Source organism: Mobula hypostoma, chromosome 17 (genome assembly GCF_963921235.1).
Source record: "Mobula hypostoma chromosome 17, sMobHyp1.1, whole genome shotgun sequence".
In the NCBI taxonomy this organism is placed as follows: Eukaryota; Metazoa; Chordata; class Chondrichthyes; order Myliobatiformes; family Myliobatidae; genus Mobula; species Mobula hypostoma.
Window position 1 is genome coordinate 35,967,644 of NC_086113.1, and position 26,572 is coordinate 35,994,215.

Here is a 26,572-nt window from a genome sequence, read left to right on the forward strand (position 1 = left end):
TCTAAGATTCTTCAAGGTAGTGGAAAAGTAGTGTGGGTCAAAACAATGGAGATACAAGGAGGAATAACAACATTTCTGATGATAGGCTATTGACCCAAAATATTAACTGCTTCTCACCACAGATCAAAGTAAGTTCAAAATAAATTTATCAAAGTACGTACATGTCACTATATACAACCCTGAGATTCATTTTCCTGCAGACATAGTCAATAAATCTACAGAATAATAACTAATAAAAGAATAAATGAAAGTCTGCCCCAGTTGGTTGTTCAGAGTGCAGAAGACAACAAACGGTACAAATATGAAAAGAAAGAAATCATAACAAGTAAAGCAACAAATAGAGAACATGAGATGAAGAGTGTTTGAAAAGTGAGTCTATTGGTTGTGAGAACATTTCAGTGATGGGCCAAGTGAATCCTCTTTTGATCAAGAGCCTGATGGTTGAAGGGTAGCAACTGCTCCTGAACCTGATGGTGTGAGTTCTGAGGCTCCTGTACCTTCTCCCTGATGGCAGGAGCAAGAAGAATGCATGGCCTGGATGGTGGGGGTCTCTGATAATGGATCTTGCTTTTATGTGACAGCATTGCATGTAGATGTGCTCAGTAGTGGAGAGGGTTTTATCCACTGTTTTTTGTAGGATTTTCTGTTCAAGGCATTGATGTTTCCATACCAGTCTGTGATGCAGCCAGTCAAGATAGCCTCCACTACACATCTATAGAAGTTGGTCACAGTTTTAGATATCATGCCGAATCTTCACAAACTCCTAAGAGAGGCGCTACTTTCTTCATAATTGTCCTTGCGTGTTGGGCCCAGAATAGGTCATCCGAAATAATACCAAGGTATTTAATGCTGCTGACCGTCTCCATCTCTGATCCTCCAGTGAGGACTGGCTCATGAACCTCTGGTATCCTCATCCAGAAGTCAATAATCGGCTCCTTAGTCTTGCTGACAATGAGTAAGATGTTATGTCACCACTGTCAGATTTTCAATTTCCTTCTTACATACTGTTTCATCTGTCTTAATTGCAAATTATTTCCAACATCCTCTGCTGTTATTTCAGCCTGGTCAAGGTTTGTTTTGTGGTGGATCAATGAACAACAGGAACAAAGGAAGGGAGTAGAACATCATTACAATAATTTAACGATACTTACTGTTACACATTGCTGTTAACCTAAGGTTGAACCTTCATAATCTGAAGCTCAGGATGACGTACAAGGATAAAGATAGCTCTTCATACAAGTGAACAGATTGGACTGCATCCAATGTTAAAAGGGCACCAGTCTAGCCCTGTACAACAAGACTAACAAAAAATGCTTAATACCATGGTAAAATATATATAATCTATTTCCATCTTGAATCTGGAAAACAGTTTGCTATAAAAGTTCATCAATATCAGGTGAAAAGAGTTTAAATGCAAGACTGCCATCAGCATACACCAAAGTGGGAAAACCTGAACTTCACAATTCATTCAGCATGACAAAAAGCAAAAGCCTTTTAAAAATATTTATTCCACTTGCTTTAGCTGTGAATCAGCACTGACAGCAGGCATTATTTTCTTCATTTGGAGCATGCAGCACCTGGTGGAAACTCAAGTGCCTGTTTTAACACACTATTCCTAACACACGCTAATTGTGCGCACAACTCAAAACCGTTCTGTCACCCAAATCCCACCAAAGGCTGGACACTCTGAAAAGTAATCCCACTACGAACCAGTAATTGGCTAAACTGCAAGCATTTAAGTGAACATCAGCTGACCTTCCCACTTTTAATAAAGTTCTCGTCCAACTTCCTAATATTTGAATATTTCAATATTCAAAAAATATTGGTTTCACAGGCTAGTAAGACAAAGCTGATTGATTCCCACTTTATCATTGAGACACATTTGCATGGAGCGATGTCACAGAAAAAGCAGCATCCATCATCAAGGACTCCCACCATCCAGACCATGCTCTCTTCTCACTTTGCCATCAGGAAGAAGATACAGTACAGGAGCCTCAGGGCCCACACTATCAGGTTCAGGAATGGTTATTACCCCACAACCTTCAGGCTCTTGAACCAGAGGGGACAACTTCAGTCACCACAACACAGAACTGCTCCCACAACTTGTGGGCTCATTTTCAAGGACTCTTCATCATATATTCTTGATATTTATTGCTTTTATCCCTTTCTCTTTTTTTTTGCTTTTGCATTTGCTCATTGGTTGGTTGTCCATCCTGCTGGCTGCAGAATTTCATTGATTATGTTGCGTTTCTTGTATTTACTGTGAATGGCCGCAAGAAAATGGACCTCAGACATACGGTGATACATGTACTTTGCTAATAAATTCACTTTGAAATGTCTCTCCGGCCTGAGAAGCTTGCTGAAGAGCCCTGTATCTGAAAATCTGCCAACTCACACCAAGAATCCTAAGTTTTCTTGACCAGGGCGAGTGACTGTTCTACCTGGCGACATATCACTGCCAAATATGATTATGCATCAGCCGATCCAAAAGGCAACTACAAATGTGTTTCTTTCAGTTTGCGCTCACACAAATGACAGCGCGAGCGTAACTAGCAGTTTTTGGCTGGTCTGCAAAATAAATGCCGGGTGCAATTTAATAAATCCAGTCCTCTTTCGTGTTTCCGACAGAAGATAAGCTTGGTCGTATCAAAGAAGCTTTCAGTTCTGGATTGAATGCGAGGCTCCAGTCTGAGGGACAGGTGCCGACACGAGAGACTGGAGATATACAGGTGGTGCTTGGGGCAGAACGAGATGGCTGCTGAGCCAGTTACTCAAGTACTTTATAGTGCATGCACGTCCTTCTGATAAAACATCAGGCAGAGTGAAAAGTACTGGCAAAGTGCTTAATTGCAAAGAGAAACTGAACACTTCCCTGTCTCAAGGGTCCAGGAATCGGGGAAGGGGCAGCCTTCCAAACTCGTTACAACACGCCCCCCCCAACCCCCCGCCGTCTTTGCAAGTGAAAGATCAGGAGCGGCATTCACCCAGAATAGGTGCAGGTTTTATTAGCCTAACGTTACAAGAGGTGATCCGGATGCGGCGGGTGTAAAGCAAGGGTCAGAGGAGGAGGGAGATGAAGTACTCAGGAATACAGAAGGCATTTGGAACCTGTCACTGGATTGCCAAAGAACTGGAGAGCTTGATAGGAAAATTGATGGGAAGGGAACGAGTCCTTCTGATGGGATCTGTAACGGCTTGCTCAGAGGAGCCCCGCTCGGGCAGCAGGCACCTTGGTGCCCATTGCCGCCAACCAGCTCCGAGGAGCTCAGTGTCGCTTTGAGTCGGCGGACCAGTCTAGCTCAGCACCGCAGACCCAATCCGCACTGCGGTGGTCCCCACTCGGAGCTCTGCATCAACCCCGCAGTCTAAAACCATATCCCCGGACTTCAGCGGGGAGCCATCAGCACTACCGGCCGCTGACTGACCGTTCATTGAAGGTCTCACATCAGCTCCGCTGCCATGGACAACCTCCCAACAATAGATTAGTTTATTATGTACAAGAGAATGCAATTAAATTGCTCGCGTGAAGCTCAGAAGAGTAAACGGTATACAGTGCATTCGTAAATACAAAACACAATGCACATTCCGGTAAAGTCCCCGCATTAGTTTTCCCAGTGCTGGGTAGTGGATCAGCCCACCAAGTTATCAGCCACACTGCTAATCGATACCACATTCCACCAGCGCAGCCGAGTCACCCCCGACCACCAGACAAGGGCCGCCGCCGCCGCCAGCTTTCCCCCCACCGGGAGCCTGCCTCCTCCGATGTCTCACCTTGTGCGGAGCCTGCAACAGTCGGTGCACTCCCGCGATCTGATTGATAAGAGAGATGTCCTGCCGGAAAGTGTAGAGCGGGGGGCGGGTGGGCTCTGGAAAGTTGGTGCTGTTGAACGGATCGGTGTCATCGAGGAACTGGACTCTGCACACCAAGGTGGCCATGGCCTGTCCATAAACAGAGAGAGAGAGAAAGAGGGGTAGAGAAATGAATCTGTTTCCGAGCCAGCCAGCTAGCCCAGCAAGGGCTTTTTGCAGTACGGGCACCGGCTCCTGCCTCAGCCGCTCGTAACTCAGCTAATCCAAAGTCTGGAGAGAGAAGGGTGAAGAGCTCCCCCTCCTTCCTTCCATCAATCCATCCATCAGCCCTTCTCCGCAGGAGCAGACAGCGAGCGGCTTCCGCACCTCCAGACCGAGCAATAAGCGCCGGTCACTCAGCGCCCCCCAGCTGTTAAACTCGGCGAGCTCAGGCGGCTGCAGCCGAGAGGTCACCAACCATGCTCGGACCGATGCACGGGGCTTTTGCGATAAACAAGCATGTGTCTCCATCCCCCATTTACTGTTACTACGTTTTTCGACGCTGCTGCTTCGCCAATCGGATTTTTAAAAATAATTATTCAATTCTGCCAAAAAAAACCTCATTCAAGGTTTTCGATTCAGCACCATATATTTCGTTGTAAGGGTTGGTTTCTGCACATCAACAGGTGCAATTGGACTAATAAATTAGTTCCAATGTAATTGCTATTCAAGTTAAATTTTGAAAGTTTCATATGCGTTTTGAATTTATTAGTTTCCACTACGTTCCGAGCACTAGGAAATCAGATTTTTAAAGCTGCAAATACATTATTTTAATAAGCACACTTCGAGTAAGTGTGGGCGACAGTTAACAATGGCGTGCCAATAGATCCCAGTATAGGAAACTGTTGAGGTTGGACGAAAGGAGCAGGACTGCTCTTGCATTCTTCAAACTATTGCAGCCCAATAACCGAGCAGAAATGCAAGGCAAAGGAAAGCGACCAGCGATTATATCGCTTGCACCACCTAGTGGTAGTAGAATTTCTTTCGTTTAATCTTTCCCTCTCCCCTTGAATACTGCTCCCCTTCTTTGCTTTGATCAACTCAATTTTGAACCCAGAATTTCAGCACATATAGGAGCCAATTGCTCCTTTCATCTGACCGTTGCCTGTCAGAAAAGCAGATTTATCCCATTAATACACAAACAAGTCCATCACAACTTCACATCTATTTGAAGCTCAGCCCTGTTTTTGTTAACATAGCCAGCTACTTTCCCCAAAGGGGATTAGCTAGTTTTTTTATTTATTGCATCCACATCATTTCACAATGACAGCTTTATATATTCTGCTATAAATTTCCCAGAGATCTACATGGCTCTACTCAGATACACCATCCTGGAAAACCTTCGAAAACTGGCCATTTCAGGGTCAACACTTGGGTTCCAGAGGTTCACATTACTCCCCTTAGGTCCGAGGAAGGTGTGGTGTACAGCTGCTATGAAAGAGTGGAATCAGGCAGAAAGTAGCATGTCTAATCACATGATCAAGGTGAAACTTTCTCCCAGGAGAAAGTTGATCCTGCTAACCTGTTATTAAACCCCAAGGTGATAAATAGTACCAACAGATACACACATTTCATCTGTCCCATTGCCTTACTGAGCAGTACAGAAGGCAGGTGTGTGAAATGTGCTACTGTTTTGCAGATGATATTACTAATAGTTGCAGAGCAGGAAATAAGGTACAAAGGGAATATATCTTATGGGACACAAGAGATTCTGCAGATGCTGAAAATCCAGAGTAACACATACAAAATGCTGGAGGAACTCAGCAGGTCAATACCTTAACTGCTGTGTCTCTTGTGGAGCAAGTTTTGGTCAATACCTTATAGAAGAAATCAGTCCTTTGTTCAGTCCATCCTCCCCTAACCACTCTGCAACTTAAAACCTTCCCCTGATCCCCATATTTCCCAGTTCTGACCATTTAACCATTACTCTTTCTACAGATATTATCAGCACGTCTTATTTCAAACAACATTACTGCCTGGAAAAGAGCACATTTTTAAAATTTGCCCCACAGCTGCAGTAGGATAAGTGTCAAAACCACTGTAACCAAACTTAAATCTCCTTCAAATTACCACTTATGAATTACTTCTCCTGCCATATACTGAACTTCTTGATCAGACTGCAACTTGATTTAATGCTTCCTCTGGTATTAGCGCCAGGAGCTACTCACTTTTCCAATCTATGGAAGTTTCTTCCCTTTCACATTCTGTGAAAGTGTCCCATGGAAGGGTCTTCCATTAAAATAAGATAGCTAGTGATATACACGATAAATTTATTGTCCCCTCTTTCAGAAATTTTACCTTTTTTCCTTTCACTTAGTGCTCTGCCTCAGAGTTTGGGAAAATAAATGATTCTTGAGAGAATGATCAAATATGTGTGGTATAAAGCTGTCCAAGTACAAGACTGATGAATTATAAACAAAATATTATAGGGTGGAACACCTCAATTTGGAAATTTCTACATTTATCTGACCCTTGTAGACTCCAGTTCTAACTCACTCGCTTGCTTTAGCTGTGCATGTATCAATTTAGCTATGCTAAAACAATTCTGTCTCCTTTACCAGTGATCACAATTCTATCTCCTTTACCATAGCATTGGAGAGGGTTAGGAACAGACAAGTTAGGAGAGCAACACACTTAAAAGTTGCTGGTGAACGCAGCAGGCCAGGCAGCATCTATAGGAAGAGGTACAGTCGACGTTTCCGGCCGAGACCCTTCGTCAGGACTAACTGAAAGCAGAGCTCGTAAGAGATTTGAAAGTGGGAGGGGGAGGGGAAGATCCAAAATGATAGGAGAAGATAGGAGGGGGAGGGATGGAGCCAAGAGCTGGACAGTAGATTGGCAAAGGGGATATGAGAGGATCATGGGACAGGAGGCCTAGGGAGAAAGAAAAGGGGGAGGGGGAACCAGAGGAGGGGCAAGGGGTATAGTGAGAGAGACAGTGGGAGAAAAAGGAGAGAGAGAGAAAAAGAATGTGTATATAAATAAATAACGGATGGGGTACGAGGGGGAGGTGGGGCATTAGCGCAAGTTTGAGAAGTCAATGTTCATGCCATCAGGTTGGAGCTACCCAGACAGAATATAAGGTGTTGTTCCTCCAACCTGAGTGTGGCTTCATCTTTACAGTAGAGGAGGCCATGGATAGACATATCAGAATGGGACTAGGACGTGGAATTAAAATGTGTGGCCACTGGGAGATCCTGCCTTCTCTGGCGAACAGAGCGTAGGTGTTCAGAGAAATAGTCTCCCAGTCTGCGTTGGGTCTCGCCAATATATAGAAGGCCACATCAGGAGCACCAGACTCAGTATATCACCCCAGCCGACTCACAGGTGAAGTGTCGCCTCACCTGGAAGGACTGTCTGGGGCTCTGAACGGTAGTGAGGGAGGAAGTGTAAGGGTACGTGTAGCACTTGTTCTGCTTACAAGGATAAGCACCAGGAGGGAGATCGGTGGGGAGGCATGGGAGGTGGGGGAACGAATGGACAAGGGAGTTGCGTAGGGAGTGATCCCTGTGGAAAGCAGAGAGTGGGGGAGGGAAAGATGTGCTTAGTGGTGGGATCCCGTTGGAGGTGGCAGAAATTACGGAGAATTATATGTTGGACCCGGAGGCTGGTGGGGTGGTAGGTGAGGACCAGGGGAACCCTATTCCTAGTGGGGTGGCAGGAGGATGGAGTGAGAGCAGATGTGCGTGAAATGGGGGAGATGCGTTTGAGAGCAGAGTTGATGGTGGAGGAGGGGAAGCCCCTTTCTTTAAAAAAGGAGGACATCTCCCTCGTCCTAGAATGAAAAGCCTCATCCTGAGAGCAGATGCGGCGGAGACGGAGGAATTGCGAGAAGGGGATGGCGTTTTTGCGAGAGATAGGGTGAGAAGAGGAATAGTCCAGATAGTTGCGAGAGTCAGTAGGCTTATAGTAGACATCAGTAGATAAGCTGTCTCCAGAGACAGAGATGGAAAGATCAAGAAAGGGGAGGTAGGTGTCAGAAATGGACCAGGTAAACTTGAGGGCAGGGTGAAAGTTGGAGGCAAAATTAATGAAGTCAATGAGCTCAGCATGTGTGCAGGAAGCAGCGCCAATGCAGTCGTCAATGTAGCAAAGGAAAAGTGGGGGACAGATACCAGAATAGGTTTGGAACATAGATTGCTTCCTCTGTTCTTCAATTTACACACACACTTTTATTGATTTTTTAAATTTGCTGTTACCACACCAAATTGCCAATTTTTGGTTGATTGCTGGGAATGATAGACACCCAAGTGGAATGGATCATTGAAGGCACAGGGACCAGAACACCTCGTGCAACAAGATGGTGTACAGAAGCAAGGATGTTGGCTGGTTGATTGGTGTTGCAACAGGTTCTCACTCGATGTCACCAAGACCAAGGAATGGATTGTAGACCAGGAAGGAGAAGTGGGGAAAACAGACACTGGTCCTCATTGAGGGTCAGTGGTAGAAAAAGCTGCTCATCCCAAGTTTATTTATTGTTTATTTATTGAGATACAGTGAAAATTAGGCCCTTCCAGCCCTTCCACATTGCCCAGCAATCCCTGTTTAATCCTAGCCCAGTCATGGGACAATCTACAATGACCAACTACACTGTGGGAGAAAACCGGAGCATCCGGAGGAAACAAATGCGGTCATGGAGAGAACATACAAACTCCTTACAGGCAGTGGCAGAATTGAACCTGGGTCACCTGGACTGTAAAGCGTTGTGCTAACCGCAATGTCACTGTGCTGCCCAATTTCTATGCATCAACGTTCAGGAGGATCTATCCTGGGCCAACAATCACAAAGGCGGCATGCTAGCGGCCATCTTTCATAGAGAGCTTGAGGACATCTCGTACGTCACCAAAGACTCGAGAACATTTCTGCAGATAGACTGTGGAGAACATTCTGCCTGGTTGCATCGCCATCTGGTATGGAAGCTCCAGTGCACAAGCTGGAAAGAGGCTTCAGAGGATTGTAGACTGAGCCAGATTCATCAAGGGCACAGGGCTCCCTTACTGTCAAGTTCACCTTCAAAAGACCATGCCTGAAGAAGTGACATCCTTAAGGACACTCAACATTTAATTAATTTGAAAACAGGAATTCTGCAGATGCTGGAAATTCAAGCAACACACGTCAAAGTTGCTGGTGAACACAGCAGGCCAGGCAGCATCTCTAGGAAGAGGTACAGTCGACGTTACAGGCCGAGACCCTTCGTCAGAAGTTCTGACGAAGGGTCTCGGCCTGTAACGTCGACTGTACCTCTTCCTAGAGATGCTGCCTGGCCTGCTGCGTTCACCAGTAACTTTGATGTGTGTTGATTTAATTAATTAATTTAGTTTATTTGGAGAGATCCCTCCAGCCGTGCCACCCAGCAACCCACCTTTTTAACCCTACCTAGTCACAGGTCAATAAACAATTAACTGGACTGTGGGAGGAATCCGGAGGAAACCTACACACACACACAGGAAGAACATACAAACTAACTTACAGAGGACGCTGGAACTGAACTCTAAACTCCGACACACTGAGCTGTAAGCGTGTCACACTAACCGCTTTGCTTCTGTGGCGCCCCATCCTGGAAATGTCTTCTTTTCATTACTACCATCAAAAAGGCGGTACATGAGCCGGATGACACACACTTAACATTTTAGGAATAACTACTTCCCCTCTGCCATCAGATTTCTGAATAGCCCAAGAACACGACTTCACTATTCCTCTTTTGCGCTATTTATTTATTCTATTTTTAATGTAGCTTCAAAATTTTTTTTGTGACTTGCTCAGTACCACTGTCACAAAGTAACAAATTTCAGGACATACGAGTGATAATAAAGCTGATTCTGGATACCTAGCCACACCCCTCAGCCCAAAGTGAACATGGGGTGAAGCAGCACATCCACTGTGGATACTCAATAGACAATAGGTGCAGGAGTAGGCCATTCAGCCCTTCGATCCAGCACCACCATTCACTGTGATCATGGCTGATCATCCACAATCAGTATTCCTTTCCTGCCTTCTCCCCATATCCCTTGACTCCGCTATCTTTAAGAGCTCTATCTAACTCTGCACATTCTTTTAAGTCTAAAGTTTTGTATAGACCCCACTGCAAGAGTAGGCTTAGAGGCAATATTGTTGGCATGCTTTAAGAGATAGTATGCTAGATACATTTCTGGGTTCCAACTCAATTTGGTTTTCAATTTGCCCTCAAATTTTTACAATAGTCTTGTTCATTTCTTTCCATGGCTGGAGCCCGTCCCATTTATTTCCACCAGCTATGTTTTACTTAGAGCTTCCCTCGGATTTTGTCTCTTGTCCTATTTTTTGACATAACTATTGCCAGCCATCCAGATATGAAGCTCTGGGGAATGAATTCAAAATCTCTTGATTATATATATATTTTTTAAAATAGCATACTATCACTTACATGTGCTAGGACACACACTCACTCACTCTTTACCAACTTAAGTTCTGAGAGCCCTTTTCACTACTCTAGGATCCAAGAGCTCCATAACCAACAATTACTGTCAATTAACTTTAACACAGATTGTAACAGTTTAGAAGTGACTGCTCATCATCTCCACTCTACACTCCTCCCTGCCATTTTGAGAGCAATCAGGGTAGACAGTTAGCTTTGCCAATACTCTTCTACGCTACAATTGAATTGGGGGCAGGAGTGTGGCACCTCAATCTTAAGAAACATTTTATTCTCAGTCTTAACTGCATTTGGTGAAACAAAGCATCAATTAGTAAATGACATGAGCCTGGTAAATTGTTCTCCATTGGGTCTCAGTAAAAAATATACCATTAGATCAAAATTGCTGGAAGGATAAGTAACTGCTCAAAATGTTACACTGGATTGTATTAGATGGTCAAAAAAATTGAAGAATTGGAATTGGTGACCACATTGTCTAATCTGAAGGTGATGCTGAACTCTTACTGAAGCATATTCTTCCAGCTTGATTAGTTGGGCTGCTTGCCTTTGTCCACATAGACCTGAGTTCAGCTGTTATCAGCACTGCACTCAGTTAACCAAGACCACACTCGGATCAAAGGCGCTGGTTACTTCAAGTCAGCTGCACTGCTCACAGGCTATTTTGTCAGCATATCTGACACTAGACTCTCAGAATAGTGGCTCTACTCCAAGAGAAACATCATCAGGCAGATAGAGGAAAGGATTTCAAGATAGGCTCAAAGCCCCATGAAGAAATACAACATGTCCACTGACTCCTGGGAATATTTAGTCTGTGATCTCAGAGTGGAGAAGGAGAATTTAAAAATGGTATTGGAGAACGGAAGTATTATATTGGGTTATGGTGGCCACAAGAAAAACAGCAGACCATCTCAAACTACCTACCTGACTGTCCGTGGTCCCCCCAGTCGCCAATGAACTCTCAAAGCCAGAGTGAAAACAATTCTGGCAGATTACCCAGAAATTGAGTTAACTATACTCCTGATCTGATCCTCCAGGGAAAAGTTTTGGAAAGACTTATGAAATATTGTTTGATGTCAAAACCCATAGTACAATATCAAATTACAATTTTGGTAAATAGTGGCTAGGAAATGTTGATATTTGGGGAGGATATCAATAGCGATACCTCTGAAGCAAGTTTTAATATTTTCTTTCTTCAGGCATAAATCATGCAAGTTGCTGAAACACAAAATCTAAAAGGTGGAAGAACACAGTGGGTCAAGCAGCATCTGTGGTGATAAGAATTGTAAAATGCTGCACTTTGTGCCTGGTTGTGAGATTAACCACACACACTGCTCATTTCCGACATATTTGCAACTGAAGTGCTCAATTTTTTAAAATCTACTTTGTTCTTCAATGTACACACACACACTTTTACTGAATTTTTAATTTGCTGTTAACACACCAAATTGCCAATTTTTGGTTAATTGCTGGGAATGATAGACGCCCAAGTGGACTGGATCATTGAAGGCACAGGGACCAGAACACCTAGTTTATATAAAAGGAATACACCAATGTGAAGACAAGATTGAAAGCAAAGGTGGGTTTCCCAGTAGAACATCTCGATAACGATGCGCAAAATGAAGAAACAGGATGAATAGAAATGAACAATTTAGTGATCCTAACATCTAAAACAATGAAACATGTTAAATGATGAGGCTGAGGAAAAAGCAGAAAATACATGGCCAGCTTGCTACGGCCTGGTATGCATAGACATCGCAACTTCAGTCAATGTACAAGTGGTAGCTGATTGAAAGAAGTATTATTATCTTGGCTACATGGATGATAAATTCCTCAATAGGATGTGACTAGATACTGCATAATGGAAGAGCTTTTGCAAAAATTATCATTTTTAGTACTGCAGTTCTCCTAACTAAATTGCTTCAATAGACTAGCTTCAAAATAAAAGCTCAAATCTGGATTTGCTTGGGGGTGGGGGGGGGGGTTCACTGCATTTTTTATATAAACCAACAAAAATAAAAATGAACTATTGAGTTATGGCTAAATGGAGCAGAAAAAAATAGTGTAGACATCTTTGGCCTCATTTAGTTAAAACATACATTTAAAGTTGAGTTGGGTCACACTAGCAGGCTTTTTCATTGAGTACTATCAGCTATTTACCTTCTGATTCTGCCCTCTGAAACAGTAGTGCATCTGTTTTCTGACTTGTTGCTGGACTCACCACCAAATGCAGAATCAGAACATCGATCTTCTGATCAGAGAGTCCAACATTAGAACAATCTCACTCATTTGAATTCTGGTGACTACCCCGTTAATATAGAAAGACTGACATATTATAATAGCATTAATTTCTACTATGTTTAAGATTTCAATGGTCAAATTAATTCTACAGGGACAGTTCAAATGTTTTTAAGAGGCAGTACATCAAGATACTTAAAGACTCTTCAACATAGCATCACTGTGAGAAAACTCAAACAGGGTATCTGCCCCTCTGTACTTAACAGGTGGAAATAATTGGGGGCAAAATTGACAGCAGATGGATCTGAAGTGATCTTGCCCAGGACATAAAGTCCTAAAAGCGCGGTGGTTAGCCAAAAATAGACACTAGTTCATAAAAAATCACAATTAGTAATCCATATCCCATCTGCAACTCAGGTGTCTTCCTTGAAGACAGTGTCCAAAACTGTTCACATCAAAGCATGTAACTTTTAAAATATTGTGAATACTGGGGGCAGAATTGGCAAAGATATGCAATCATTTTGGTATCAAGTTTACAACCATTTCAAGTGAGTTACCTTCGAAATCAGAAATTTGCGGTTCAGAAGCAATTCAGCCCTTCATGCTCAAGATCTGTAGTTTACTCAATCTTTCACATCTGATTTGTCAATAACCTCGCAAATTCTCCAAATGCAAGTCTAAATCCACTTAAAGAAAATCTTTATGTATCAACTATTATCTTCAGATAGTGTGCTCTAGGTCTTAGTATGAAATATATTTTTCTTGCCATTACTGTTGGATTTCTGTCTATAGCCTGGATTTTCCTGAGGAAAAAAGAGGAGAGTTCAGATTGGATTTATTGCTGCTTCTGCACAAAAATTGCTAAGATGCTGCTAGTAATACATGTGCTCGACCCAAGTCATTTCAATTGTCCTTTAGCGTTCTGCGGGGTCACTGCACTTCATCAAACCTCAAACTCTGATATATGTCTATGTAGTCTCAGTTTAGTAGATAGCTGGAGCCAGTATGAATATATCATGTCTTATGCATCATCAGGTTACGTTGATACCAACCAGCAGGTAATTTGGACACTACAAGACTCATTCCTTAAGGTTCTTCATGGCTTTTCACTTAGCAAGCTAACTTAACATCAACTAGCAATATCTATTAAAAATATACATTTTGATCAGCAGATGTAATTAGATTATTTGAGCCAGGCATGTTCATATCAAAGCCCAAGTTTCTATATCTTGGGAAAAAATTAGCAGCTTGAGAGAGGCAGTCAAAAATTATCAACTGCCTTGATGATAGGTTCTACAAATGCATCTTACTATATGTCAGATACCCCAAAATGACACCTACACTCTGTCCGCCAGAGAAAGCAGGATCTCCCAGTGGCCACACATTTTAATTCCACGTCCCATTCCCATTCTGAATGTCTATCCACGGCCTCCTCTACTGTAAAGATGAAGCCACACTCAGATTGGAGGAACAACACCTTATATTCCGTTTGGGTAGCCTCCAAGCTGATGGAATGAATATTGACTTCTCTAACTTCCGTTAATGCCCCACCTCCCCCTCGTACCCCATCCGTTATTGCCCATCCTCTGGGCTTCCTCCCCTCCCCCTTTCTTTCTCCCTAGACCTCCCATCCCATGAACCTTTCATATTCCTTTTGCCAATCAACTGTCCAGCTCTTGGCTCCATCTCTCCCCTTCCTGTCTTCTCCTATCATTTTGGATCTCCCCCTCCCCCTCTCAAATCTCTTACTAGCTCATCTTTCAGTTAGTCCTGATGAAGGGTCACAGCTGAAATTTCGACTGTACCTATTCCTAGAGATGCTGCCTGGCCTGCTGCATTCACCAGCAACTTTTATGTGTGTTGCTTAAAATTCCAGCATCTGCAGATTTCCTCCTGTTTGGTTTAAATTTTTTTGGTTTGCTAGTGTAAAAGTTGTTCAGTTTGTCGATGCTATAGAACCTGTGGATCTCTTTTCCAAGGCCTAGATTTTTACCACAGGTGTCCCCCACTTTTCGAACGTTCGCTTTACAAAACCTCACTGTTATGAAAGACCTACATTAGTACCCTGTTTTCGCTACAGAAGGTGTTTTCACTGTTACGAAAAAAGCAGCGCGTGAAAAAAATCAGTGCGCGATTAAAAAAAATCAGCGTGCGCCCCGAGCAGCCGCTCTCCCTCGGATTGGGAACTGCATTCTCGCCGGCATTGCTTAATCACGTGCCTGTGAGCAGCCATTTGCAAGATGAGTTCTGTGGTATCAGAAAAGCCTGAAAGAGCTCGTAAGGGTGTTACACTTAGCGTAAAACTGGATATAATTAAACGTTTTAATCATGGTGAACGAAGTAAGCACTACGTGAGTTTGGCTTGTGGAAGCTGACGAAGATGATGTTGAAGAGGTTTTGGCAACCCATGACCAAGAACTGATAGATGAAGAGCTGATGCAATTGGAAGAGGAAAGGATAACAATTGAAACCGAATGAGTAATGATAAAGTACGAATTTAATTTTGAAAGGGTACGTCGGTTTAGGGGATATTTGCAGGATGGTTTGAGTGCTTACAAAGAACTGTATGATAGAAAAATGCGCGAGGCTAAGCAGTCAAGCAAGCCTTCCACATCAGCCACAGCAGGTGATGAACCTCGACATCTAGGCGGGCAGTCATAGGAGAAGATGAGCTGCCTGCTCTAATGGAAACAGACGACGACGAGATGACACCCCAGTGTCCCACCACCCCAACAACCAGGCTGCGGACAGATACTGATTCGCAGAGAATGCAGCAGTAGCCGGGAGACACACAGCACATCTTTAAGAAAAAAACCAAAATAAACATGCTAATTAATTAGGGCCGCCCGGCACGTAATTGTCGGCCCAGATCAGTGCCAATTGCATCGGCTCTGATCTGGGCCGACAATTATGTGTCAGGCGGCACCGAATTAATTAGCATGTTTATTTCGGCTTTTTTCTTAAAGATGTGCTGTGTGCCTCCCGGCTACCGCTGTACCCCTGCATGCTTCGCAGATCAGTATTGGTCGCTGCCCGGAGGGTGGGGGCCACTGCACCACCCCAACTCCGACGACTCAGTCTAACACACCACCATCAGTGTGCTCCGCGCTTTCCCAATCCCGGTAAGTGATACTACACTGTACATACATTATTTCTACTTTATATTGGCTGTGTATTTTTATGTGTTATTTGGTATGATTTGGCAGCTTCATAGCTTAAAGGTTACTGGAGAGCGCTTGCGCCGTGTTTTTGCCGACGGCACTTGCGTGAGATTTTCACTACGGAGAACAGTTCAGGCAATGATTGTGGAAAAGTATTTCTACTTTATATAAGCTGTGTATTTGTCATATAATTCCTGCTTTTACTATATGTTACTGTTATTTTAGGTTTTATGTGTTATTTGGCATGATTTGGTAGGTTATTTTTGGGTCTGTGAATGCTCACAAATTTTTCCCATATAAATAAATGGTAATTGCTTCTTTGCTTTACGACATTCCGGCTTACGAACCGTTTCATAGGAACGCTCTACCTTCGGATGGCGGGGGAAACCTGTATACTCGTTGTCTGCAAAAACTTCCAACATTGCATGCATCTGCAGGCCACAGTATGTTACGTACCCCGTAACTGGGTTGCCAAACCAGCAGAAATGGATCACTCAGTTGGAGTCTGGAGTACTAGAACTAAGAAAGTTTTATTAAAGGAACAAGCAACACAGTAATCGAAAGGATAATAAATGCAACAGTTCAGCGATGCTAAACACACATGTGCACAGAATTAAGATAACAGCATCAATCAAGCTCTATCGTGTTCTAGGGGTAAATGACCAAATTTCAAAGTGACTCAAAGTTCAGTCCAGTTTAGTAGTTCAGTTCGCAGTAATCGTTGCCATGGCGATGGACAACGTGGGGGAAGAGAGAGAGAGAGAAAACAGGAACAACTGATCATTCAGACACTGCTTCACTCACAGACCGGCGAGATGGCTCACAAGCAGCTTTTGGGCGGGTCCTTGGTGATGTCACCTGAGGTCACCGACTGTGACCCCTCCTCCAGATGCAGTCGATCCTCTGCAGTGAACCCGGCACCCAGGCAAGGGCGGACACACACCGGGTTCCCGCTGATCGTACCTTTCCACCCTGTGCGTTGTCCGATACTTCTCACCAACTCGTGAGAGGCGTACCGCTTCCAGGGTCTCGTTACCTCGGGTGGCGTGTGTGTTGCCTTAGCGAACCTGTCCCTTTTTATCCCCCTGCTGGGGTATCGCCTGTCCATCACTTCAAACAGTTCAAGGTTCAAAGGGGGGAGCCGCTCCAGACAGCTCTCTCTCCCCCGTCCCTTCATTACACATCTCCAGACGCTGCTCCATTGTTCCTTATCTCTCCTTCCCCTGAGGACAGGTGGCAGACCACTTGCTGATGTCACTGATGCTAACCCAGGCCAGCAAACATCTTAATTTTATGTGTATTCTAGTCACAAGTACTACAGATAGCTGTTTAATGATCAACTAGAGAAAGAGGTTTTAATGGTTTGAATACAAAAGTATCTTGGCTACTCTGTAGCCAACTACAACTTAAAGATGATTTTTTTCCCCCTTCTTCTGCCATCATTATTTAGAAGTTCACCAACTAATTTCAAGCTACAGAACAACGAATTGCTACTTGCACACTAATTGATTGGAAATGCACTGTAAACATTTGGAATAGAACACTAAGATACTCAGTGAGAAGCCTACTCCACAAATGTGACATAATGCTTGTTTCTCCATATTTGAATAAGAACATAGTAGCAGTTTCCATTGGCTGAATGTATCCACCTGCGTAACAACATACATTTTCACTTCCTTGTTGCCAGTCAAATAAAACTCTGAAGTGTGCTTTTGGTAAGATCAGTATTTATTGTTTGCTTACCTTGGAAAAGAGTTCAACTCTTCACAAGCTGCTACAGTCAGGTTTGATTCAATAATCTATAGACCACGCCACTTCAGAGAGCTGGGCAAGACTCAGTCATGGTATGGGACAGGAGTTATTGGACAGGTGTGCAAAGAGGACATTGTGGAATCAGATGGTGTTAGTTGTTTTCCCCTTATTACTAGAGAGAGCTCCATTGTCTAGATTTAACTTGAAGATTAGGATTCAAATTTAGATTAATGGAACAACGCTACAATACTGTGCCATAAGTGGTAATGCAACTTCAGAATTTTTTTTAATATTAATTGTACCATTTCAACAATTTGTTATTATTGCATTCAGTTTAGATAATGAAACTGCCAGAAAGCCAATTATGAAGTGTGAGACTTTCATTTTAAGTTCAACCCCAGACAGTCTGTTTCAGTAGTAATACTAGTCCAGGAAACCTTTAAATAGTAAACATTAGATCAAGTTGCCAAATCTCAAAGGAGGTCACTGGAGGGTGAGTCCTCTCAAACACAAGGGTTTGGAATGTTGAGGATCGACTTGCAGTCAAGAATAATGTCAGTAGAGGTCACTATCTCCCACTATGCAAAAATCTAGTTATTCAATAGAGGAACAAAGATCATCATGCTTTTCTTGCTAAATGAATGGTCATGCTGAAGAACCAAGTATACTGGCAATCTCTGGCAGGACTCTTGGTTGATCTGTCCCCAATCAGAAATGCCAGTTTTATTTATCCCTCTGTAATCTTTACCGCTTTAGGTAGAATTGCCAATTTCGTTAAAAAATCGATTGTTTATAAATGTAATTAGATTTACAATGAACTCAAGTTTATGTTGACTTTTGTAATAAACCATTTTGCTTTTGAAAGAAAGCTTTTTTTTTGTGTTATTTATACCTATAACAATAAACAAACTATACCTCAGAAAAAGACATTTTAGTAGCAAATGGTTAAAGTCATTGTAACATCAAGAAGACCTTTCCAATAAAACATAAGCAGGTTTATTGCATTCACTAATACATGGTATCAACTTAATCCATCACAATCATTTCACATAATATCCACTGAGCCTTTGCTGAAACAGCACAGAATCAATCTGACTCCTCATCTTAGAGGATAAGACATGGAGCGGAATTAAGCCATTCAGCCCATCGAGTCAGCTCCACCATTCTTTCGTGGCTGATCCCAGATCCCACTCAACCCCATACACCTGCCTTCTCACTGTATCCTTTGATGCCGTGACCGATCAGGAAATGATCAACTTCCACCTTAAATATACCCATGGACTGGGCCTCCACCACAGTCTGCGGCAGAGCATCACAGATTCACTACTCTCTGGCTAAACAAAAGTTCATCCTTACCTCTGTTTAAAAGGGTCGCTCCTCAATTTTGAGGCTGTGCCCCCTAGTTCTGGATACCCCCACGATAGGAAACATCCTCTCCACATCCACCCTATCTAGTCCTTTCAACATTTGGTAGATTTCAATGAGATCCCTCCACGTTCTTCTAAATTCTAGTGAGTACAGGCCCAAAGCTGCCAAATGTTCCTCACATGTTAACCCCTTCATTCCCAGAATCATCCCCGTGAACCTCCTCTGGACTCTCTCCAATGGCCACACATTCTTTCTGAGATAAGGAACCCAAAACTGTTGTCAATACTCCAAGTGCAGCCCGACTAGAGTCTTATACAGCCTCAGCATTATCTCCTTCCTTTCATATTCAATTCCCCTTGAAATAAATGCCAACACTGCATTTACCTTCTTTACCTCAGAGTCAACCTGTAAGTTAATCTTCTGGGCGTCTTGCACAAGGACTCCCAAGTCCCTCTGCATCTCTGATGATTGAACATTCTCCCTTTTTAGATAATAGTCTGCACTATTGTTCCTTTTACCAAAATGCATCATCATACATTTCCCAACACCGCCACTTTTTTACCCATTCTTCCAAGTTGTCCAAGTCCTGCTGCAATTACATTGCTTCCTCAGCACTACCTACACCTCCTCCTATCTTCATATCATCCGCAAACTTCGCCACAAAGCCATCAATTCCATTATCTAAATCATTGACAAACAATGTGAAAAGCAGCCGCCCCAATACTGACCCCCGAGGAACACCACTAGTCACTGGCAGCCAACCACTTTTTATTCATTCACTCCCTCCTGCCTGTCAGCCATTCCACTATCCATCTTCCCTGTAGTACCATGGGATTTTATCTTGTTAAGCAGCCTCATGTGTGGCGCCTTATCAAATGCCTTCTGAAAATCCAAGTAAATGATATCCACCTCCTCTCCTTTGTCCACCCTGCTTGTTACTTCCTTGAAGAACTCCAAAAGATTTGTCAGGCAAGATTGCCCTTTACAGAAACCATGCTGACTTCCGCCAATAATTGCTACATCAGGACAAAATGGTGGAGCAGCTTGTCAGTGTTGCTGTCTCAGTTTCAGGTTTCATCCTGATTTTGGGAACTCTGCAAAGATCACTGGGTCCTCTCTCTGATCCAGTGGGTTCTCCCCAACAGGTGACAGTATCTCCGGAAAGGTCACATTGAACATTTAAATACAGGAACAGGCCCTTCAACCTATAATGTTGTGTCAATTAAAGCTAGTAATTAAATGTTTAATTCATTAATTCCTTCTGGATAAATAATGCCAATATCCTTTCATTTTCTACGTATGCGATTATTGAAAATCCCTGAAACACATCCAATGCATTTGCCTCCACTACTTTGCAGAGCACTCCAGTCACCCACCATTATGTAAAAATACTTGGCCCACACATCATCTTTGAGCTGCCAGCCTCTCATCTTAAGTGCACGCCCTTTGGAATTAGAGATTTCAACCCTGTAAAAAGCTGTTGGATGTTTACTGTATCTATGCTGCTCACAGTTTTATAAATCTTTATTGGTCGCTTCTCAGCCTTCAGTGCTCCAGAGCAAACAACCCAAGGTTACCCAGCTTCTCCTAATAGCACATGCCCTGTAATTCAGGCAGCATCCTGGTAAACCTCTTGTGTATGCTGTCCAAACCCTGCACACCCTTCCTGTAATGGGGCAACCAGAATTGAGCACAATACTCCAGAAGCAGACCAACTAGAGTTTCATAAACCTGTAACATAAACTCCTGAATCTTGAACTTCATACCTCAGCCAATAACCTGTATGCTTTTACCACTATCAACTTGTGTAGCCACTTTCAACTATGGACTTGGACCCCAAGTTCCCTCTGCATAACACTGCTATTAAAAGCCCTGCCATTAATGTTGTATTGTCCGTTTACATTTGAGCTCCCAAGTGCTACACCTCCGTCTTGTGTGAAGTAAATTCCCTCTGCCATTTCTACACCCACATCTGCCACTGAATGACATCAACAATCGTCCACACTATCCACAATGCCATAAGTCTTTGTGTTGTCTGTGAACTTACTAACCCAGTCATCCATCTTTCACCCAAGTTACTTGTATACATCACAAACACCGGAGGTCCGAGTATAGATTCCTGCTGAATGCAAACCAGAATAAGGCCCATAGATCATGACCCTGTCTTCTGTAGGCATGCCAGTTCCAAAAGCAAATCACAAAGCCACCATGGATCCCATGCATTTCAATCTCCTGGATGACCAACTATGAAGGCCCTTGTGAAACATCTAACCAAAATTCAACATAGGCAACATTCTCGCATTTATTAGCTAATCAGTCACTTTTGCGACCTCCATGTGGTTTGTCCAAGGAATTTCCTCTTGCTGGGAATATACAATATAATTTGATGACATCATTTTGGTCAAAACTTAAAATTCCTAGTAACTAAAACCACTGTCAAACTTTAAGCACTTTTTATGGTGTTAACATTGCTGACCAATAATGCTCAAGTGACAGTGGGCAAGTTACCGTAGTCAGTGTGGTGAAGGTAGGAAGTCTCAAGATTTTGTCTCAATCATCCTGGAGGGACCACAACTTTCTAAATTAGGAATACAGGAGATATAGAAGGGGATTAGGTGGTAAAACCAAGTCCAATCTCAGTATCATAGCAGCCATAACATAACATTTTGAATAACGTTTAGAAACAAGGTTCACAGGTGAACACCCCCATCCAAGTCTATGAGACTAAATTACTTTGCCCCACTAAGGACAGAGCTGAAGTTTACTCAAATGTAATTTCCCCCGGAGTGCTCTGTCAACTGGAGGATAATATCTACCTCCCTCACCCATTCCTCATCCAAATTCTAGGTACAGTATTGTAAGCCAGTTACAGAAATTAGTTGTATTAGAGATTGCACCAACTTAATAAGAATGGGAAAAAACACTTTCTAATACACAATTCTCTCCCGTTTAATAGATTTTGTCCAACCGGTTAGGATTCACACACTATTCAAGTTATTAAATTTTTAGCCTTTCTAATTGGCACAGTATCCAAATAAATTCAGCACCATCCAGAATTACCTTAGCCTCTTGGAACATATATTACTGATGGAAACAAACAGGAAGCCAAACAATAATAGAAAAATTCAATCATGTGAGCTTTGAATTAAGAGTTAATTATTACCAACCATTTAGTTAAAAAATTCAAATGATTCAATATCACTCAACTTACCATCACATACATCAAATCTTGCAGAATATGCCTTGCACCTAATCCTGTGCAGCTATACTTGAATTAAGCAGCTAATAATAATTGTCTAGGATAATTACCTCATATAGATTTTATAAATGTTCCCTGCTGCTCATCATGAAACCTTAATTGCACACTTATTAAATCAGATAACCCTTTAAAAAGCCATGAGGTGGCTACCCAGTTATTCATGTTGTACATGTATATAAAAAATGGCCTGGCTTGTATTTTTATTGTTATGGTAGTTCCATAAGAGTAGTCTGTTCTGTTTTCATGGTTGTTTGTGTTATTTGGATTATTGTTGAAAATAAGAGCTAAGGACCAATTAGGATGGTCAGATTAAGGGGAGATATCTCTGGTGAGGGGCACTAAGGTTGGATTTGGGGCTTTTGTTCAAGAGGAGATCCTGGGGAGAACCAATCATAGCATACTGATCCGATGGGAGATCTGTTGTTCGATATGGATTGTGAGTGATGTTTGGAAAGTGGTGTGTGCTTTCATGTTGACTGAGGGTCCAGTGTGTAAGTGACAGAGAAGTGTAAGATAAGCTCTAACTTGTGCATACTTGACTGTTTTTGTTATTCTTTACTAACCCTTTAGTTAAGATTCATAAATATAATTCCTTGATTGTATGCAGTGTACTGTCTGTTTTTTTGTGGCATTAATTTGTAACAGGGTAGCAAATGACACAGCATCCACACAAACCAGGGTCTGGGGTGGGATCAAACATGCCTCAGTCTCACGAGTTTGGTGTGGCCAGAAGTTGTCCTCCCTAGACTTACGTAGCCAAAGAAACCAGGGTGTTTCATTGTGGAGGTATCGTCTGGGATCAATTTTGTTCGATGCTGTGTGATTACCCTGAGCACTGATCCAGTGGGTTGTGTGTTTAAGTCTGTGCTAAACTATTGTCCGTTAAAGTGATCATGATATGTGGTTATGGATGTTGCAGGGGTTGAATAGCTTTGTGAATCCATGGGGTTACTAATAACGAATGCATGTGGATTAAGTGGAGTAGACATTTGTATTCCTGAAGAATTGTTAGTTCAGACTTTAAGTACTATTAAAGCTGTAGGGGCAGTTACGATTGTGGAGCGGAAGTTTAATAAAATGGCTGGCAAAGACTTTGTTCTAGTTCAGACTACGCTGACATAACAGCAGTGGAACTGCCTGGTACTAGGGCCCTGGGAGAGGGGGCGTGGGCTGTATGTACTTTCTGGAATTGGAAGCAGAGTTTCCCATAGCTGGGGGTGGAGACTTTAAAGATAAGTTGTTCTTGTTTTTGCAGAGTGAGGGAAAGGAGTGGTCTGATGTAGAAGGTCTAATGAGTCCTTCAGCAAGGGGTGAGCATTCTGAGTTGGTAGCGGTCCTTACCTCCCTGGTGAATACATGGCAAAATGCTCAGGTCCAAAGTCCCAGCTAGTGTAGGCCCAGCCTGTTCTCAGGAATGAAGCCCACCCCAAAAGGGGAAGAGGAGTGTGAGACTTGGGCAGAGCAGACCTCTTAGTTGCTAGATTTGTGACAGTGATCTGATGATGAAAGAACGGCAACAATTGGTTGAAAGTTTCAAGGGGCCGGCTGCTGATTTAGTGAGATCCGTAAACACACAGAATCCCTTTGCTACCTCTGCGGGCTACGTGCAAACGCTAGAAAATTTGTTTGGCGTGATGGGAAGCCCAATGGAGCTTATGATGGCGTTTCAGGAGAAGTGGGGGAGAGACTTTCCACCCACATTTTCCAGCTAGAGAGCCAGTTGAGTTGCTTGCGGCATAGGGAGGCCATTCAAACAGCTGAGGTGAATCAGTTAAAAATGGACCAAGTGGGAAAAGGTGCCCAGGCACCGGACCTGATCGCTTGGGGTCTTCGATTGTTTCATAAGACGAGCCACCCTCCCTCGTTTATCGAGTTGATCAGAAAAGTAAGAGAGGAGGAGAATGCAATGGAGGCACGGGAGGCGACTTGTCAGCAGGGCACAGTCCTTGACAGTGGTCCACTTGGTTGAGGTAATTACTGAAAACCCACCCCAGAGAGTGGTAAAGGAGCTTGGGGCACAGTTTGGGTTGGTATTGGCAGGTGTCGCACCGCCCAAAGCCGACAGGGAGTCAGACCCCCTAAGGTGACAGACTAAGAAGAGGGGTGCAAGTGAATGGGATCTTGCGAGAAGGGGAGCAACCGGTATTGTCTGTTATAACTTTGGTGAAGAGGGACATGTCAGGCGGGAGTATGAAGGATGGGAATACCCTCGGAGAGTGAGCCTCCGGGTACCTAAGTGGAGAGGCCAAGTGAGGGCATGGTCTGGCATCTTGGTGGGAACATGTTTCCGGCAATATATCAAGGAACACCCTAAAGCAAAATACCCTATTCCTGAAGGCTTAGCGGGGCCAAATTCCAGTGTATCACTATGGATTGAGGGTATTTGTGCTCGAGCCATACTTGACACCGGCTCTCGGGTTGCTCTGCTGTACCGTTAGTTTTCCTACCGGTATTTGATGTATTTACCATTGACGCCACTCAGTGCGTTAGAGATCTGGGGTCTTAGTACGGATGACTATCTGAACGATGGTTACTTGTCATTGAAGCTGGAGTTTTCGGAGGCAGATGTGTGAGTAGTTGAGGACCTTGATACATTAGTGCTGGTTTGTCTAGACCTGGTCAAGGAAGATGAAGCGTCACTTCTTGTGGGATGGACACTCCTATTGTGAAGAGACTAGGGGGAGCCTGCAAGGAGAAGGTTGGAGAGAACTTCCTGAAAACGTCCATTCACCCTGTGTTTTGAGCTGCTTTTGAGGAAGTGTGTGGCCGCACTGGGCTGGATGCTGGGCTTAGACGAGGGACTGTGTGGTTCACCCAGTCCAGAACATTCGTGTTATGGCCTGGGGAAGTAGCGAGAGTGATTGGGGAAACCCCAAATTTCCCAGAATGCCTGGGGCCAAGGGTCCTCTTGGTGGATGCCCTGCAAGACCACAAAGAGGAGTCAGGCTTGCCTACTGGGGTACTGCAAGGCCCAAACTGCAGAAGCCGTGGTTGTACAGGTGAACAGGATGACAGTGAGTGTCTATGATTCAAGTACTCAGCTTTCTGCAGCTTGTTCTAATCCTGTGCGGTGTCCCCCTCCCATACAAGATAGTGATGCAATCAGTGAGCATGCTCCCTATGGTCCATCTGTAGAAATTTGCAAGCCTCTTTGGTGACATACCAAGTGCCCTCAAACTCCGAATGAAATATATCTGCTGTCATGCCTTCTTTGTAATTACATCAATATGTTGGGCATAGGATAGACCTTCAGAGATGTTGGCACCCAGAAACTTGAAGCTGAACACCCTTTCTACTGCAGATCTCTCAATGAGGACTGGTGTGCTCCCTCGATGTCCCTTTCCTAAAATTCACAATCAGTTCCTTGGTCTTACTGACATTGAGTTCAAGGTTGTTGTTGCAACACTACTCAACCAAGCTGATCTATCTCATTCCTATATGCCACCTCATCACCATCTGAAATTCTGTCAACAATAGTTGTGTAATCAGCAAATTTATAGATGGCATCTGAGCTATTCCTAGCTGCACAGTAATGGGTGTAGAGAGAGTAGAGCAGTGGGCTAAGCACACAAACTTGGAAGTGTGCTAGTATTGATTGTCAGCAAGGAGATAATATTTCCAATCTGCACTGATTGTGGTCTCCCAGTCATGTCAAGGATGCAGTTGCAGAGGGGGAGGTACAGAAGTCTATGTTTGGGAGCTTGTTAATTAGAAGTGATAGATTGTAATCAATCTATCTCCCAAGAGTGCTGTCAATATTTTTGTCCAAGGTTCTTGAAGTCATGTTTTGCATTACACCATTCATTAATATTATCTATTTGGCTATCTAATATTATCTAAAAATATATACTTGAATATATTTTAACCTATTCAGTTCCATCCTACTGTTTTTCTTTTTGGTTATACTCAACCTATAAATCTGCTTAGTGATAGTCCAAACATCTACTTGACTTCTTGTCTTTGATATTATTATTTAACCCCCTGAGGTCATCTGGTGAGAAGTTCCACTTTCTATCAGTTCCATTCCAGTTTTTCCAAATTTACATGTTCCCCTGCTCCATCTTGGGCTCATATTCTGTGAATTTTGCTTGGTTCCCTTTAAGCTGAGATAATTGGCTTAGAATACTTAGAGTTTGATCCTTCTTTCAACAATTCTTTTGACGTTTTTACTATCATGTTGAGATTGATTTGCAGTACTTGTTTCACCTTCAGTTTCCTCCTGTGTATTTTTTTATCCTTGTACTGTCACTCCATCTGTTATTCTGCACAAATATATCTTTTTCATAGTCTTAAGTTCTGTTACTTCATGCTCCATTTAGTTTAGCTTCTTTTGCTTCATGACCACAGAATCTCTGACTTTAGCACTCCTGTGCTTAAAAACTACATCCTTAAAAATGCCCTGAAGATTACTTGGCTGGACGATGACTACTTTCCTCTGAGCCTATTGGAGAAGAGTTCAGCATTGCCAGAGGCCCAGATTCTGTTGATTGCTTGTTATAACTTACTTCATGCATTGCAGGAGGATACAGGAGATCC

The 26,572-nt window shown here is 43.1% G+C and overlaps 1 protein-coding gene across 5 annotated transcripts in view; it reads right to left on the minus strand.

The window, feature by feature from the left end:
* Window positions 1-4,210, minus strand: part of fhod3b (formin homology 2 domain containing 3b) — a 591,169-nt gene extending 586,959 nt beyond the window's left edge. For all 5 annotated transcript variants that reach the window (XM_063069714.1, XM_063069715.1, XM_063069713.1 and 2 more), the window contains exon 1: window positions 3,772-4,210. In XM_063069714.1, the coding sequence (XP_062925784.1) occupies window positions 3,772-3,936 (165 nt within the window). In that variant the 5' untranslated portion in view covers window positions 3,937-4,210. The remainder of the gene's footprint in view (window positions 1-3,771) is intronic.
* Window positions 4,211-26,572: the final 22,362 nt, after the last annotated feature.